The 16,782-nt window shown below is 34.7% G+C and overlaps 4 protein-coding genes across 4 annotated transcripts in view; all 4 read left to right on the top strand.

Annotated features, from left to right (window-relative positions):
- LOC100182098 overlaps positions 1-159 on the top strand; it is a 2,871-nt gene extending 2,712 nt beyond the window's left edge. The window contains exon 6 of the mRNA XM_026835806.1: positions 156-159. Within this exon, the coding sequence (XP_026691607.1) occupies positions 156-159 (4 nt within the window). The remainder of the gene's footprint in view (positions 1-155) is intronic.
- Positions 160-1,063: 904 nt separating this feature from the next.
- On the top strand, positions 1,064-4,684 carry LOC100175299 (endonuclease G, mitochondrial-like). The gene is made up of 6 exons (XM_009861234.3): positions 1,064-1,228; positions 1,415-1,544; positions 1,807-1,903; positions 2,386-2,550; positions 2,886-2,967; positions 3,501-4,684. The coding sequence occupies exons 1-6, from the start codon at positions 1,067-1,069 to the stop codon at positions 3,666-3,668; spliced, it is 804 nt and encodes a 267-aa protein (XP_009859536.1). The 5' UTR covers positions 1,064-1,066; the 3' UTR covers positions 3,669-4,684.
- A 282-nt stretch (positions 4,685-4,966) lies between these two features.
- On the top strand, positions 4,967-9,838 carry LOC100186339. The gene is made up of 9 exons (XM_002126875.4): positions 4,967-5,262; positions 5,707-5,870; positions 6,110-6,248; positions 7,234-7,284; positions 7,569-7,749; positions 8,074-8,188; positions 8,735-8,991; positions 9,315-9,493; positions 9,741-9,838. Coding segments are annotated over exons 1-9 (1,143 nt in total). The 5' UTR covers positions 4,967-5,207; the 3' UTR covers positions 9,743-9,838.
- An 885-nt stretch (positions 9,839-10,723) lies between these two features.
- On the top strand, positions 10,724-16,102 carry LOC100176126 (ras-related protein Rab-14). Its single transcript, XM_018813459.2, has 8 exons — positions 10,724-10,852; positions 11,539-11,595; positions 12,127-12,180; positions 12,945-13,059; positions 13,370-13,499; positions 13,893-14,011; positions 14,321-14,389; positions 15,144-16,102. The coding sequence occupies exons 2-8, from the start codon at positions 11,544-11,546 to the stop codon at positions 15,247-15,249; spliced, it is 645 nt and encodes a 214-aa protein (XP_018669004.1). The 5' UTR covers positions 10,724-10,852; positions 11,539-11,543; the 3' UTR covers positions 15,250-16,102.
- The last annotated feature ends 680 nt before the right edge of the window (positions 16,103-16,782 follow it).

Here is a 16,782-nt window from a genome sequence, read left to right as displayed (position 1 = left end):
TTAGTTAATGCAAACAGTTAAGAACCANATGCTATAGGATTTATTAGCAATTGTTTGGAGAATAATTTTGCCAAATTTAAACATTTGAGTTTAACAGTTTCTGTTTTTAAATTTCTTGAATTCGTGAATAATTTTTAACCTAACACTTTCATTAGCTGAAATATGCTGGGGTAAGATGGTTCATGCTCTCATTCTCTTTTATCTCTCTATTTGGTGTTAACAAACAATATTTACAGAATTATATAACTGTATCCTCACCTCTAAAAGCACATTGTTAATAACATGATGGAGAAATATGGGATATTATGTGCTAACAGTGTTCCATCTTACCCCACAGTATTATATTACGATCCAACTTTATGACCAACAGCAGAAACTTATCTATGCATTGCAACTTTGTATATGTCGTCACCTTTATTAAGCAGGGGTTTCATTATAACGTGAAATATAAAACATGGATTTACAAGATCAGAGTTTAGTGAACTAATATACCATGCGGATCTGCTACAAAAATATGAAAATATTGAACAAAAATTAATCTGTAAATAAAATCAAAAAAATAAATTAAAGCGCAAAAGTAACAAAAAGGGTCCATGGCCTAAAAAGTTTGGGAAACTCTGGTGTTTTTTTATTAGTTAAAGGTTATTGTTTTGTTAAGTATTGTTTTGTCACTATGTGAAGCAAGTATTTTGGTATAGGCGTCGAACTTTTATAATTTCAAGGAGGGCAGGGATTTACAACCCCGTGAAACAAATCTCACTTATTGGTTGTAATGTTACTGATTAATGCAGTGTAGAAAATGAGGGTTGACCTGCCCACCCTGCCACCCCAGGTTTGGCGCCTATATCCTACCCAGGCACTATGTGTCTCCTGCTGTATTATTGGGTTCTGTTATTTTGCTTTAGTGTATATTTAATTCTGTATTTCAAATGTTATTAGCCATAAATGTCAACTTATATGCGGTACTTGTTTATATTGTGATTGTTTTGATTATGATATCACAACCACCTCTATGATGTAACAATAGAATCTTGTATTAAGCGTTTTTCCTTAAACCAGGTTTAAGATGTTTGTAAAAAAGTTACTAGGTACTGTGGCTACTTTGGGGGTTGGGGGTTTGGTGGGGGTCGTGGTTGAACGTAAACGAAGGAATGAAGTGAACGCTGCTGGGGTGGATCGACCGAACCAGATCATGAGATACGGTTTCCCAACTAATTCAAACTTGAAGGTCAGAAGTTCAAGATAGGTTGATATCATGTGAGAGTGTTAATGTTATTGGTGTATTTGAGAAGACACTTAATGGTAATTGCTACAACTTAGTGGTCATTGATAAATTTAATTTAATTTTTATGTTACGTATGTAATTAAGAAACATAAAATTTAAAAATCTTACAATGTTATTTCTATGTTACAGGTACGTTCGAATTACGTTTTGTCGTACGATCGACGAAATAGAAATCCTAACTGGGTGTTTGAACATTTAAACATAGATATCATAAAGAAGACAAAAGATTCAATCGAGCGTGACCAACTTGCATTCACAGGTAACAATGGATATTGTTGTTCTACAAATATGTTTATAATTTCTTTATGTTGTATAAAATAAACAAAACTTTATGTGGCAAGTCACCATTAGTTGTGTCTATACAAACTTTATTTATTCTTGAATCTGTTGCTAGTTATATAAACAAAGTAACTCCATCTTTATCAAAGGTAGCACGTTTTTATTTCAAGTATAGGCCTATTAAATAATTATGTCATAAGTAAAAAAAAGTAAAAAATAAATTATTTCGTTTAAATATTCAGAGGATTCCTCGATACCTGGTTGGTTCCGCTCGACCAACCGTGACTTCGCTAAGAGTGGATTCGACCGAGGTCACATGGCTGCGGCAGCCAATCACAAGTGAGTATGTAACAGTTGCATGAAACTCGTTTATACAAGCATACAATGATGGCATCATCGAGCCTTGAACCTAAACCCTCTTAACAGTAGATCTTGTTTGTAATTTTCCTGGCAGCCAAATATTTAGTTAACTTGTCTGAGTTTTCCTACAATAAATTGGAACCAAACAAACATGTATGTGTAAGGTTTCCGTACAAATGTTATAACTTCAAACACACTTGTTTATCACACCGCACATCTATAATGCGCAGCTAACATATTTATTAACACAAGTATTACCACAGTTAAATTCTATTTTAATAAATTGGTACGTAACAAACTCTTTGGGTTAAGTTCAGATACTATTGTTAATGGGACACATTACACACAGCTAACATATTTTTTATGTGCTGAGTAATTTTTTTATTAAGATTATTTAGTTAACCTAACCTAACAAACACTGTAAGTATATAACACACAGCTAACATATTCACCACCCCAAGTGCGCAAGCCACATGGAAAGCCGATACATTCTACTTAAGCAACATCGTGCCGCAACACCCCCACATGAACCAACACGCATGGAATAACTTGGAGAAATACGTTCGTAGTTTATGTCACCATAACGATAATGTTTACGTTTGTACCGGCCCATTGTATCTACCAAGGTGAGGAGTTGTTTCATGTTGTTGAAATGTTAGTAATTGTAATTGATAATTTGTCTTCGTTTGGTGGGGCAACGACAGTCGTTATAACACGGGTGTTCTGATTCATACACCTCGTACCTGCTAACAAGTTACCATGTATAAAATCTTTGGGGTGAATGTTTTTCTGTATGGTTGATAATTTGAACAACCCATTAGTGACCACTGGGTTGAAGTAATTATCGTTAAATTTCTTGCCCAAGGCTACATACACCCACAATGGTAACAAAACCGAGCCTTGTTATTTCAATGCTCTAACAACAACAGAGCCTTTGCTGAATTATATTTTTTGTAAACAGGAAAGAGGCGGATGGTCGAATGTTTGTGACCTACCAAGTTATTGGGGACAACCATGTAGCAGTGCCTACCCATCTATTTAAGGTGATAATGTTATCCTAATACATGTTTTGGTTAATGGGCCAACCCTCAACTAAACCCATGATGTTCCACACTGTAGGATCCCACATACAATCTAATCCTGCCATTCTTAATACATCGAGTTCATTTAACTTATATATGAAACGTTGCTTAAGCCATTTATAAATCATTTAGGTCAAATTTGAAGTTATTTTATATTCATTTACTAAAACTTTTATGATTATCGGGGTAATAAAATAAGCCATAAATCCAAAGTTCAATAAAGTGACCACTGAACGACCTCACTCATATAGAATAGAATGTGCATATACTATGTTGGAGTAATGAACCAACTCTGGCCTAAATCCCAGGTCCCATGGTGTGCCTCACTGTAGGACCTCACCCATATAGAATAGAATGTGCATATACTATGTTGGGGTAATGAGCCAACTCTGGCTTGAATCCCAGGTCTCATGGCGTGCCTCACTGTTTACACTGTAAGACATCACCCATACAAATAAAAATATTCTAACTAACTTAAGTCCCCCCCCCCCCAGGTTATCCTCACTGAGAAGAAAGGTCGCTACACCCTCCGTAGCTATATGATGCCCAACCATTACATAGACCCCTCTATACCACTGGAACAATTCAAATGTTCATTAGAAAACATAGAAAGGGCTGCGGGGTTCTTTGTATTTCCACAACTCAAAGCAGAAATTCATTGATTTAAACAACTTCAATTTTTTAAATTAACTTTTTTTAAAAAATTTTGCATTTTTTTTATATTTTTATGGTCCTTTAAGGACAATGTGTGTCAAGGGGCTTGGGGTTTGGACCAGAATTTCCCAATTTGCCCAAATACATGGAACCATTACTATGCGGGTTAGGTCTTACGGGAAGGCATGTCAAATAAGAGACAACCCATTTATAAGGATGTATGGAGTATTTATTCTATTTTGTGTCAAAACACCATTTATAGTTGTTTTCATCATTTGATACAAACCAATCCACAAAAGGTTAGTGGTTATTTTCAATCCACAAAAGGTTAGTGGTTATTTTTAAATTTCTAATTCTCCTAAATATTTGCAGTTTTTTATTATTTTTGTTTTATTCTTAACTGCCAAATTGTATGTTTTGTTGCATTTTAAAGGCGCCGAGTAATTACCGATATTCATATTTACGTATTACTGTGGGGTAAGATGGGATACCGTTAGCACATAATATCCCATGTTTTTTATAATCATGTTTTTATCAATTAACAACACGTGTCGGGAGAATACGGTTATATAATTCTGTAAATATTTTTTGTTAGTTACCAAATGGGACGATAAAATAGAATGAAAATATAAACCACCTTACCCCAACCTACCATACGTTTGAACAGAATATGCAAAAGTTAAATTTAGACGTTTAAATCTATCCCAACATTGTGCCATTTGTTTAAGCTTTTTAAAAGTTCCTATTTGTTGTAAACTGTTATAATACTGAAATTCATATTCGCATTATTGTATATTTTAAACCTTTTTTCAAATGCATCATGCTAGTAGATTTAATATATTTGTGGCAGCACATTTCATCATTTTTACTTAAACATTTTTAATTTAAATTTTTAAATCTAACAAGAGAATTAGGTAAAATTAAAATATTAAAATTTTTGCATTGAATACTGTGTGTTAGTCGTTAGGTGTGTTGCAGTTTATTGCCAATTATTTCATCTAAAATAAATGATATTGTCAAATAAGTTACCTTGTATGTATCGTTGTGGGTGACAGTTCAAACAACTCTTTATTTTTACAGTGTTTTTGTTGTTGATATCTTGTGATTTTGTGAATAATTATTTTCATGTCTGGCCAACATTTTGATTTTATTTATAAGACGATATGAATTTGAATATAAACGCATTACATCAACACATATTTACATATAGTAGGTAACACCTCATACCCATTTACAAGTTTTGTACGTGATTTGTGAGTGATTGTTTTTTTGTCTGGCCGACAATTTTAATTTTACATAGATTTACATATAGGAAGCAGTTATACTGGTTCCCTTTGTTTTGTATGTGACTTTGTGAGTGATTGGTTTTATGTCTGGATTAACATCTATTAACATCTAACAAGCAGTTTATGAACCAAACACAACCCAACAAACAGGATGTTGCGGCAATTTTTGAATATCTCGTCACGTTTGTTATCAATCACAACAAATACTTGCGCTTATAAATCAAATCATGCGTCGGCAGAATATCATTTCATGCAACCAGGATGAAGTTGTTGTTATTTCTATGTTTATTGAAGCTTCTCTTCAATTATAGTCAAGGTCAGTTATTTAAATAATAATGTTAATACATTATTGTTATTTTCTGTTTTATAACAAGTTTGTTAATTAGAACTAGTATATATATATATTTATAACTAAAATTAAGCATTTGGTTATGACTATCAAATGTTTTAATGTGTTTTACTATTTTATTTCTAAATAAATAAATAAATAATTTTTATCTTGAATCTTCTGTTTGTTCAATGGTGCTTTTATGTCACTTATTTGTAAGAATATATTAATTAACAAAGACTTGCAATTTTATGTGTTTTGCTGAAACCTAATATGAATTGATAAATGAACTTATTTATCCTTGCGTGGCGAGGAAAAGACAGTCGTTGTAACCCAATGTTCTGTTTCATACACCTCTTATGTAGCTTTGTGGGTGATTATTTTTATGCATGCTAAAATTCCCTCGTTGAATATTTTATATTTACTTTCCAGGCCAATGTGGATTCACAGGGGTTGCGACGCTCAACCCAACCCCCCTACAATTCCCCCCCAACCCCAACAATATACCTTGTTATTGGAACATATCGGCACCCCAGGGGTTGGAGGTTCAAATCTCAATACTGTCCCTTGTTACCCAACAACAATTTACTTTGGAGGTATTGATGTTTAAGTATAGTTAGTTTAAAAACACTCAACTTTTGGGTAATTGGTCAACTATGTCTAAATCCCAGGTCCCATAGTCTGCCCCCCTGCAGGACCTGAATCATAAAGAATACAAACCGTAAACTATGTAAGCTCTAAACCCTTGTTTTTCTAAACTGTTTACAATCACTGTTCACCATATGCCCACCCATATAGAAATTAACCCCTCACTTAATCTACCCAACCCTCCCAGTTCTATGATGGCGACACCACAGACCACATGACACTGAACGCACCAACCGACCCCCTCAATATTGTGTCATCTCGTGGAAACATTATTGTCAGGTTTCAATCGAACTTTGCTGTTCCTGGGTTCAACATTCTGTATTTTGGTAAGTTTCAAACTAAAGATTACTAAGTTTTTACCCAAGCACTGGATTGGTTTATATATCTATGGTTACAATAGAATGTGCATGCTAAATCTTGCTTGACTTTATAAAATAAAATAATTGCCTTTATATTCAAGAATAACTAAGTTTTTAAGTAAAGCCACAATATAGACAAACCGTTAGTGACCACAGGGTTGGAGAAATGACCATTAAGTGCCTTGCTCAAGGACACATACACCCACAATAGTAGCAGTAACGAGCCTTGAACCCATTACCTCTGTGTTAGTGGTAAGCTAACCACTGACACAGCCAGGGATTTAAAATCTCTGTTTAGGATTTTGAATTTCAGGTTCAATTATTGCATCATAATCCGTATTGACAGCTGTGATGTCATAAGACTGATTGATGAGTAACTATAGCAACTGCATCATGTCTGTGACATCACATCCTGTCTACCAATACTCGTCTGTGGTTGGAGGATTAGCGTTTATGACATCACAATGCACTTTGTATGAAATGTCAAAATCTTTTTAGAATCCACGATAATTGGAATGATTAATTCAAATTAATTATAAATTGCTCATGATATTTTTAAGCTTGGTATGGAAAAGGTCAAATGTCTGCAGTTTTGTTTTCATACTGGTGGTGCATATACATTATATGATAATTTACATAACATACCAACACCAGTAACCATATATATAAGATACATACACTAAATATTGTTAAATGAATGTAACTTGTTTATCCTTGTGTGTTGGTCACCAGCAGTTGTCTGTAACCTCTTGGCCAGCAACACCGTTAACCATTGTTTTATAGCGCCAAACATCATCTGACTCTAAACTTTAAATGTGATGTTTAGAAACGAAAGTATTCTTGTCATATATATATAGGCTGCTTTGTTTATATTTAAACTGACCAGCAAACAGTGTTGTTATTACCTAACTAAGCCCATTGTTACCTAACTAAGCCCATTGTTTCATCACAGCTGTGTTCCAACATTCAGCAGCTGCTGTTCGACTTCAGAACCAGAAAAGAAGTGAGTTGGCATACATAGATGGTAGCACCATGATGTTTATACAATCTCTATTATTGAGTGTCCATAAACTGCCTCAGTGGGATCTAGATGGTAGCACCCTGGGTGTTGGGGTAATAGACCTACATCCCAGGTCTCAGGTGTGCCTCACTGAAGCAATCACCCTTATAGAATGAAATCTATATTTTTGAGTGTCTAAAACTGCCTTAGTGGGATCTAGATGGTAGCACCCTGGGTGTTGGAGTAATATACTTATAAACCACATAATAACCCACTCCAACTCACAGACCAACCAAGTGAATGTAGCTTCCCCAATGTTTGTCTTCCCAACTTCAACCGTTTTGATCTCCCAAGCACTGATATTGCTTATCTACCTGGCTGCACATTCTCACAGTGGTTCTATCTCAACAAATTATGCTTCTCCTTATTTTTCAATGATTATCCTTATCAAGACAACAGTGTTTGCAGGTAATTTGTTAATTGTGATTGTATGGGTTGTGTGTCTTTGAATAAATGTAGCTTGTTCATTATCGCATGGCGGGGCAACGACAGTCGTTATAACACGCCTGTTCTGTTTCATACACCTTGTGTTCGCTTACAGTTATCACATATGTAACTAATTTACCCTCATTTTGTACTTCTGTATTAATTATAAATAATGTTATAACAACTGTGGTTTTCCGATATTTCTCATCTTTTTACAATGTTGTATATTAACCCTTTACCTTGACACAAGGCCGAAACAAGGTAAAATTCATCCATTATTTACATAAGTTTAAAACTTTCCCACAGACGTCAAGTGAATTCATACGAGCGTTGTGTTGAAGGTGTTGATCGTAAATGTAGCATTGGGAATAAAACAACGGCGTCATCTTATTTCTCTCCATATATGACATCTTTTCAACAGGTACCATTTGTGTTGTTTATTTGTTGAAACAGTAATATTGCCCTAAATATTTTATCGGTATATCATGTGTCTTTTTCTTTACACATTGAAATAGAAAAGCCCATTGAAACAATTACTTTTGTATAAAGCTGCTATGAATATATTATTACTATAAATTTTAAATATTAGGAAACTTTCTCCTAAGCATTTAATAACAATTTATATCCTGATGTAACTGTTGGGGAAATGCTGCACACAAGTATAGCTTCATTTTGTCCATATTTTTTTAAAACTATTTAAGATGTCTGGGGAAACTTGTTGAGTTAAAACACTTAAACCAAATCCATTTAAAAAAATCTGCTTTTCCTATAAAATTTTACCTTATTTTATTGCATTTTCATCTGATTTACTGAAACCACTATTTCCATTGATTTACCTTACTCCAACTTTAAGTAACAAAATCCAAAATATTTAATGACAATTTATATCGTGCTAAATGTAACTGTTGGGGGTTGTATTGTTCTAATGTGGGTAAAGGTTGAAAATGAATTCCAAAACTATTTCCAGCGAATCGTTCAAAGTTTTGTGAACATGACAACTGCCATTCAACCAAGTTACGACTCCCATTGCGTTCGTAACACCGCAGGGATTGATGATAATGACAACACAATGAGCTCTCTTATAGCACACACACTTGCGGCACAACAACAATTAGTTGACCTCCCTAATATTTGTAACTTCACCAACCTTCGAATCAAAGGAAGGAAGATGGTTCGAATAAACAGGAGGATGATGTCAGCAAGAAATGGACGGCAATTTTGCAGGTCCTTATACTTAATATGGGATGCTACCAATGTGTTCTAACTAAATGTAGCCTTTTTATTCTCGCATGGCGGGGCAACAACCGTCGTTATAACACTGGTGTTCTGTTTCATGCACCTCGTGCTCGCTTACTAGTTACCGGTTATATAACTTTATGGTTGATTGTTTTATATGAGTGACAATTTGGGCAAACAAGATGTGACAAAATATTAAATAATAATTTTCCGTTATAGGCCACAGACATGCCACCTCTGTATACTATTATTGTCTTAAGAAACTTTATAGTGAACTAAAGTTTTACTTTTCCAATATTATTCCTGTGCAGGCAATACTCCTCATACCAGCAGGTAGTGATCAATGCACTGACCGGTGTATGTAACATGTCATCCCTTACAACCCCATACACAATCTTTCCCGTATTGATTGACATCTCACTTTATGCTGAGAAGATGTTTAGTTTAACAACTGGTTTGGTGGAGCAGTTTACCCTGCCTGCTTGTTACTGTAAGTATTTGCATTGCCGATCTATTATGTATGGAAATGTGCCATTGTTGAATAAACGTATGTAACTTATGTATCTTGGCATCACCCACAAAGTAACATACATGGTAACTCGTAAGCTGGCACGAGGTGTTAAACCCGTGTGATAACGACTGTCGTTTTCCGGCCACGCGAGGATAAAGTAAGTTACATTACATTCATGGCGGGGCAACGACAGTCTTTAGTTAAATTTATTTTTTTTTATTTCCAGAATCTCCTGACATCACAATCATCATTGTTTAATAATAAGCTTCTCCTGTCACATCACAATAATTCATTGTTTGCAAATAAATTCATATATGTACAAGTGTTTATTGCATTTGAAACAAATTTTATGTGGAGTAAAGAGTCGAGCTTGTTTATTAAAATGTAGTTTGGGAACTGCATATATATAGTTTATGGTTTCATATCGAAAAAGAATTTAATTGGGGCAACATAGTGTATTAGAGCAGTGGGACAGTGTAGACAGCACTGAATTCATAAAGAAGGCTGGGTTGGGTGCTGGGATCATGTGTAGGTTATGACTTGTCTCTGATGCTCTAGTAGTCTAGTATATTTAAATGCAAATATTCAACCTGAAAAATGTAATCTTGATCAAGACGTTGGTCGCCGGAATGTTGGTTTTAAACAAATAATTGCCAGACTTTTATGTTTAACATCAAGGAATATACCATGTTTGTTGTGTGGTAGCAACTGAAATAATGTTGCATTTTTCAACTTTAAAGTGTAACCAAGAAAATTGTATAAAGTCTAATATTGTTTGCCTTTTTATTTGTGTTAAACATTTAACTTTGTTAGTATTGGTTTAAAAAGTAGTAGTAAGGTAATTTCTACTTTGTGAGCGGGGTTAAAATATTTTCGTAATATCTGATTTCTATCCACGGTTAGATTGGTTTTGCTTGTATCTGCTTTAGGTTGATTAATTCTTTAAGATTTACAAAGACGTAATTAAAGTTTTTAATAATGTTTAAAGTTAAATTAAATATGTTTAGATTATGTTTTTAGATAACTACATAAGCCCGTTTTGTAAAAGTATGCAATCAAAGTGATTATTGTTGCGTTTCGTATCTATTTCGTTGTTGTTTAGCCATTTTTATTTTCGTGAAATTTTAATATTTTAAGATAGATTAAACGGTAATACGTATACGATAATTGACGTGCAGTTTAATATTCTTAATTATTATCACATTATATAGATTTTGTAAGAATATTCATCAATAAATCTTCGTATATTGGTGTTACTGCTGGTTAAAGCAAGAGGGATATTTGGACACAACCACTGATTTGTTTGAATATTTTCCTTGTTACTGACACTTGGTACAGGTGAATATCTTGGTCTAGAATCCTCCCCAACCAACATAACCACCAAACCCCTAACCACTATTCTATACCTGGAACATATTGCGTAATCTTTAATGTTAAAGAAGATTGTATGCTGCTGTTGGAACAATTATCATATGTGAATTGTGAATGTCCCGAAATTAACACTGGTGAAAATTCCACAAATTAAGCCGGTTGAAATGGATATGGGTTGGTAGTTACGTTAACGGTTACGTTAGGTTGGTAGTTACGTTAACGGTTACGTTAGCAGCCATACACCATAGGAGGGGGGGGGGGGGGGATACTTCACTACCGCTATGTATGTACTTGCTTGCACATTCCATTATGCCACCCTTGTTTTTATAAACTGAGACTCCCAAACTTATCTTATTTGTAAACAAGCTGTTGAGGTATTTTATTTGTGTGCAGAAGTGTCGATGTTCCACAGGTTGTCTTCATCACACTTAAACCTTTAAGTGTTATTATCTTGGCATGTACTTACATTTCAGTTTAAAAAAAATACATAAATCTAATAAATTATGTTTTCCCTTAACCCAACTTGTAATTTAGAAGAATGTCCGCACTAGTTCGTTGTGTCATTGATGGAATATAAAATCTGTATAACATGGAACCTTTGTTATATTGAAAAGTAGAAACAAACTATTAATTTATACTTTTACCATCCACAGATAAAATGGCTGCGGGACCCTACAATTACTCGTACATTTTCAAGTACATTATTATTGGTGAGTTGAAGCTACCAGTGTTTCCCAACAATAAACATATTGCAAACACAGTGTTTCACAAGCCTTTTAAGCTTACTACCAATAACCAGTGTTTCGCAACACATTGCAAAAACAGTGTTTTCCAACTTTTTTTAAGTTTAATGCCCAAGTTCTATTTCATTTTTGGACAAAGCCGGTTGTGATTACAGGATTTATTTACGTTTAATGATAGTTCATTTTAAAATATAAGATGATAAATGAAATATGTATGTATAATTTATCGTAGAATTAGCTTTCAGGTTTTTAATAGTGGTGTGGTTAATAATTAATTAGGGTTTATTTACATAACTATATTTACATTAGCGTTTTTTGGGGTATTGGGCCAACTGTGGCATAAATCTCAGGTTACAGGGCGTGCCTCACTGTAAAATTAGAACTCGACCCATATAGAATACAATGTTGGGGAATGGGCCAACCTGGTCTAAACCCAGGGTGTGTCTCTTTATACAACCTCACCCATATAGAATATTAACAAAGGTTTAATTTAAACAGGGGACATGGGAGTTGGGAAGTCATGTCTGCTCCACCAGTTCACTGAAAAGAAATGTAAGTCCCAAGAAATAACGTTTGTGTATTATCCATATGTTTCTATTAAAACTCTATATAGATTATTTGTATTCTAACTATGGTTGTACCTAAAGCTGCATTTAAACTTCGTAGCAAAAACTTTACACACCCTACAGCTTCACATACATAAACACTTATTAAAATTAACCAAGGTAACCAAGACTTGGCCATTACAACATAGGTGTATCACTATGCAGACCGCGAACACATTTCTATTTAATAATATTTTCACTGTAGCTGGTTTTATTTAAGTGGCTTAATTAAACGAATCTTGGTTGGTTTTATGCTTGTTAATGCAACTCCTTGTTTGCTGTCAAGCTCCTGTCGTTGTTTTCACATTTTAAGCAACCAGGCCTACTTGTTCCTGTATGGCAGCACCCTGGGTGTTGGGGTAATTGGCCAAAAGTCCCACGTCTTATAGCGTGTCACACTGTAGGACCTCACCCATACTTTAAAAAACCCTTTGTTCATTGTTAATCCTCTTTGTGTTGCTTTGTATTCATAATAAGCCATGTGACTTAAGATTAAAGGGGTTTGTTGATGGTTTGATAAAAAAATATAAAACAACAACAACATTTAAAGTTCAGCCTCAGGGTGTTAAATATGCTGACTATATTTGTTTTCACTTTTTGCTGACACAGCAAAATCACCCAACTTGTTTTTGTGCTTCAAATTTATGCAGAAGAGTTTTGTTGCATTTATTGTCTCACAACTGCTATTATTACATCATTATTACATCACAGTCATGGCTGATTGTCCCCACACAATTGGAGTTGAGTTTGGAACGCGAATCATAGAAGTTTCGGGACAAAAGATTAAACTACAAATATGGGACACCGCTGGTCAAGAAAGATTCAGGTGTGATGTCATAATAACAACAATGATGTCATAAACATTTTTATGATGTGAATCATATATGCTTGTAATGTTTGTACTTTTATTTCTTTCTTTGTCTTTAGAATATTTTAAGCCCAAGGGCCTTGGATCCTTTTTATTATGGCTGATTGAACCCCACAAGTGACGAATTTAACATATTTCTTTAACACCAATCATAGGACATGTATTAAATTTTAAACAAAATCTGTTTTGACATTATTAAATTGCCATTTTGTCTTCATATGCAGAATACCTTCATATGCAAGTACCTTCATAAACCTTAACCTTACAGAGCTGTGACAAGGAGTTATTACCGGGGTGCTGCAGGAGCATTGATGGTTTATGACATCACAAGGAGAAGTACATACAACCACCTTAGTAGTTGGCTTACTGATGCCAGGAATCTAACCAATCCTAATACCGTAAGTTCATACTTGTAGCACGTGTATGTTACATACATGTCACATTGTTTGGATTTTTAGTAAAATCTGGACATAACTGACGTATATGGTTTATAATGAAGTGTTTGGCTGCATGATTTTTAAATTTTCCAAAACCTGGGGAGGCATTGTTAAAATACAGTTACACGCCGCGTAGTTGTCTTAGTACTTTTGAAAGTAATAGGCATGATTTTCTTATTGTTTACTTTTACTTTACAGGTATATGATAATGTAATAATCACCCACAACGTAACATACGTGGTAACTTGTAAGTGGGCATGAGGTGTATGACACAGAACGTCCGCGTTATAACGAATGTCGTTGCCCCGCCTTGCGAGGATAAATGTTCATTCAAACCCCCCTTCCTCCCCCCAGGTTATATTTTTAATCGGCAACAAAGGTGACTTGGACGGACAACGCGACGTAACTTATGAAGAAGCAAAACAATTCGCCGACGAAAACGGACTCCTGTTCCTCGAAGCAAGCGCTAAAACGTGGGTGTTATGTGTGGAGTGTGGGTGTTGTATTATTGCATATGTAATATGTATTTAGTTGTTGGAGTATTTTGATTGTGAAGCAGAATATGCCCCATTAAAGTTTACTGATAAATACAATGTAGAAAATTCTTGCGTTCGCCTGCCTACCCTAGGTTTGATGCTTATGATTGGACTCATTTAAAATAGTTTTATTTGGTTAATTTTAACTAAACAACAACTGATCAGATTAATAGTAGCAGATCACATTATTATAACACTTGATATATCACATAAAAATGAGATTATTAAAACACCTGTTTTCATCAGCGGGGACAACGTTGAGGACGTCTTCCTTGAAACTGCAAAGAAAATTTACCAAAATATTCAAGATGGAAGGTAGGGGTTGTGGGGATTATAAGATTAATCATATGTGATGGTAATGGTACCATGTACTGTGGTTGGCACCAAGGGATACCGGGTTCAATGCCCGATACGGATAGGCGTCTGTGTATTTGTGCAAGACACTTAACGGCAATTGCTCCAGCCCAGTGGTCACTAATGGGTTGTCCAAATTGTGAGCCATACAGGAAAAAAATCACCCACAAAGTTACATACGTGGTAACTTACAATTGAAGATAAATAGGTTACATTCACTCCTTGAAAAGATAGGATTGATAAATAAAATACATTGATTATACAGACATCCCAATCATTGAGATCAATGATAGGAATATTCGCCCACTTTATCACAAGGACAATAAAGCTTCATGATCCTTACAGTTGTGTATGGGTTGCCTATTATTAGTCGCCAACGTATACAATATGTTTTACAGTTCATTGGGTTTATAGAATTATATTGTATGAATGTATGTGGTTTATCGACAGTCACTATTATAACACGGTGTTCTGTTTTATACACCTTGTGCCCGCTTACCAGTTACCACTGTGTGTAACTTTGTGAGAGATTATTATGTGGATATTCCTAGTGTGTAACTTTCTCATCTCTGGCTGAAATTTGGGCTAAAGTTGGCCCCTTACCCCAACAGCCAGGGTGCTGCCACACCCACCTTACAAGATGCTGAAGCTTGTCGCTTCCACAAATGAGGATTGCATTTTACCCTACAACAACTAATAATATACCAATCCACAGTTTGGACCTGAATGCAGCAGAGTCGGGCGTGCAACACAAACCAGCCAACAGACCCGGCCAAACACTTCAGAACGACCAGCAACCTAAAGAAGGCTGTTCGTGCTGACAAGTTACGCCCCCAATATAAACATAGGTAATCCCAGCCAATCATGCGCCGATCTACATAATGATTATCCATTACGCATGATTGTATATTGTAGTTGTTAGCTTCATGCTTTTATTCCAACTTTACCTGAAGGTTAACATATGGAAATCAATTTTAAAATTTTTTCCAAAATTCTTAACATTTTGAAGAAAAATTAAAGTTATAAATTTAAGGTTCCAAAAATTATATTTTCTGCAGAGTTTTAAGTAATTTTGTTTCTAAATGTTTTGAAAGTGTAAAAATTTTGAACAAATTGCTCCTGTATTTCAAGTACAATTCCAATGATTTTTTTCAAGAAATAAAAAGCTCCGTATTAGTCAAGCGAGTGCTGAAGCAATTGTAGATTAAAGATCTTATTTAAAACTATTTCTAAACACAGTGTTTCTCAACCCTTTGCTGCAACCAAAATATTAAACATAAATTAATGGTGAAGCTTTTCCCCAATTTCCGAAACTACATTTCACCCAACTTTTTGTAAGCTTATAATTAAACAGTTTACAGATTTTACAATAACTTTCAAAATTGCTTTATATAACACTTTTGGGTTGCAACCCAGGGGTTGAGAAACAATGTTTAAACTGTTTTGTATGTTGAGTTCACTTTAACTGTAGAAATTGCTGCAAGAAAATATTTTGCCATCTTATAACTTGTGACATCACAATAAGCATTATTACCCTTTTAATTACTTTTGCTGGTAAAATGTTATATTTATGTATGTTGATATGTTATTTCTCTGGCGTGCAAATTGTTGTACTTTAATATGTAACCTGTATTAACTTAATGACGACCACAATAAATGGTGTATTCACTCATATGTGCTGAAGCTATTGCAGTGTGTGGATAAGCAAACACGACTTTTGATTTGTTTGATCATTTATATTCTCGTGGGTGGGAACTTGAGGAACTTATCCATGGTTGCCACTCCTATGTCCACAGTTGGGTTGCTGAAGCTATTGCAGTGTGTGGATAAGCAGACCTGACTTTTGGCTGGTTTGGTCATTTATATTCTTGTGAGTGGGAACTTGCCTGACTTATCTATGGTTGCCACTCCCATGTCCACCGTCGATCTGCTGAAGCTATTGCAGTGTGTGAATAAGCAGACATGACTTTTGATTGGTTTAGTGATTTATATTTGTGTAAAAAACTTTTTCATGCTAGTCATTCTGATGCAAACAGTCGAGATGTTATAATTCAGTCCCCGATATACCTTAATGTTTATGATCTCTATACCGAAGTCGTTCGACCAGCTGTATACGGGGTCAAAGGTGAGATTGTCAACAGCCGTTCTTCACCAAAAACTTTCACGATATGTTAACAATGTTTTCGATTTGATTTAATAAAAGCAACGTTGTAAGAGACGAATTCACAGAACAGGAACAGTTGGATAGTAATGTTTATAACAGAAATCAGTTTTATTGATTGTGAATTCTAGTTTAACGGTGAATTTTGTTCGTCGTTTTTTAACCAATTTTATACAAACGTTAAGATTAGCAT

This window comes from Ciona intestinalis, chromosome 9, assembly GCF_000224145.3.
Source record: "Ciona intestinalis chromosome 9, KH, whole genome shotgun sequence".
Lineage (NCBI taxonomy): Eukaryota > Metazoa > Chordata > Ascidiacea > Phlebobranchia > Cionidae > Ciona > Ciona intestinalis.
Note: the sequence above shows the minus strand (reverse complement) of the source record. Positions and strands in the feature narration are given on the sequence as shown.

Coding starts and splice junctions, on each gene's coding strand:
- LOC100175299 (XM_009861234.3), top strand. CDS start 1,067: ATGTTTGTAAAAAAGTTACTAGGTACTGTGGCTACTTTGGGGGTTGGG. Junction 1,545..1,806: donor TGACCAACTTGCATTCACAG/GTAACAATGGAT, acceptor TTAAATATTCAG/AGGATTCCTCGATACCTGGT. Junction 2,968..3,500: donor TGCCTACCCATCTATTTAAG/GTGATAATGTTA, acceptor CCCCCCCCCCAG/GTTATCCTCACTGAGAAGAA.
- LOC100186339 (XM_002126875.4), top strand. CDS start 5,208: ATGAAGTTGTTGTTATTTCTATGTTTATTGAAGCTTCTCTTCAATTAT. Junction 5,871..6,109: donor AACAACAATTTACTTTGGAG/GTATTGATGTTT, acceptor CAACCCTCCCAG/TTCTATGATGGCGACACCAC. Junction 8,189..8,734: donor ATATGACATCTTTTCAACAG/GTACCATTTGTG, acceptor AACTATTTCCAG/CGAATCGTTCAAAGTTTTGT.
- LOC100176126 (XM_018813459.2), top strand. CDS start 11,544: ATGGCTGCGGGACCCTACAATTACTCGTACATTTTCAAGTACATTATT. Junction 11,596..12,126: donor TTTCAAGTACATTATTATTG/GTGAGTTGAAGC, acceptor TAATTTAAACAG/GGGACATGGGAGTTGGGAAG. Junction 13,060..13,369: donor GCTGGTCAAGAAAGATTCAG/GTGTGATGTCAT, acceptor TTAACCTTACAG/AGCTGTGACAAGGAGTTATT.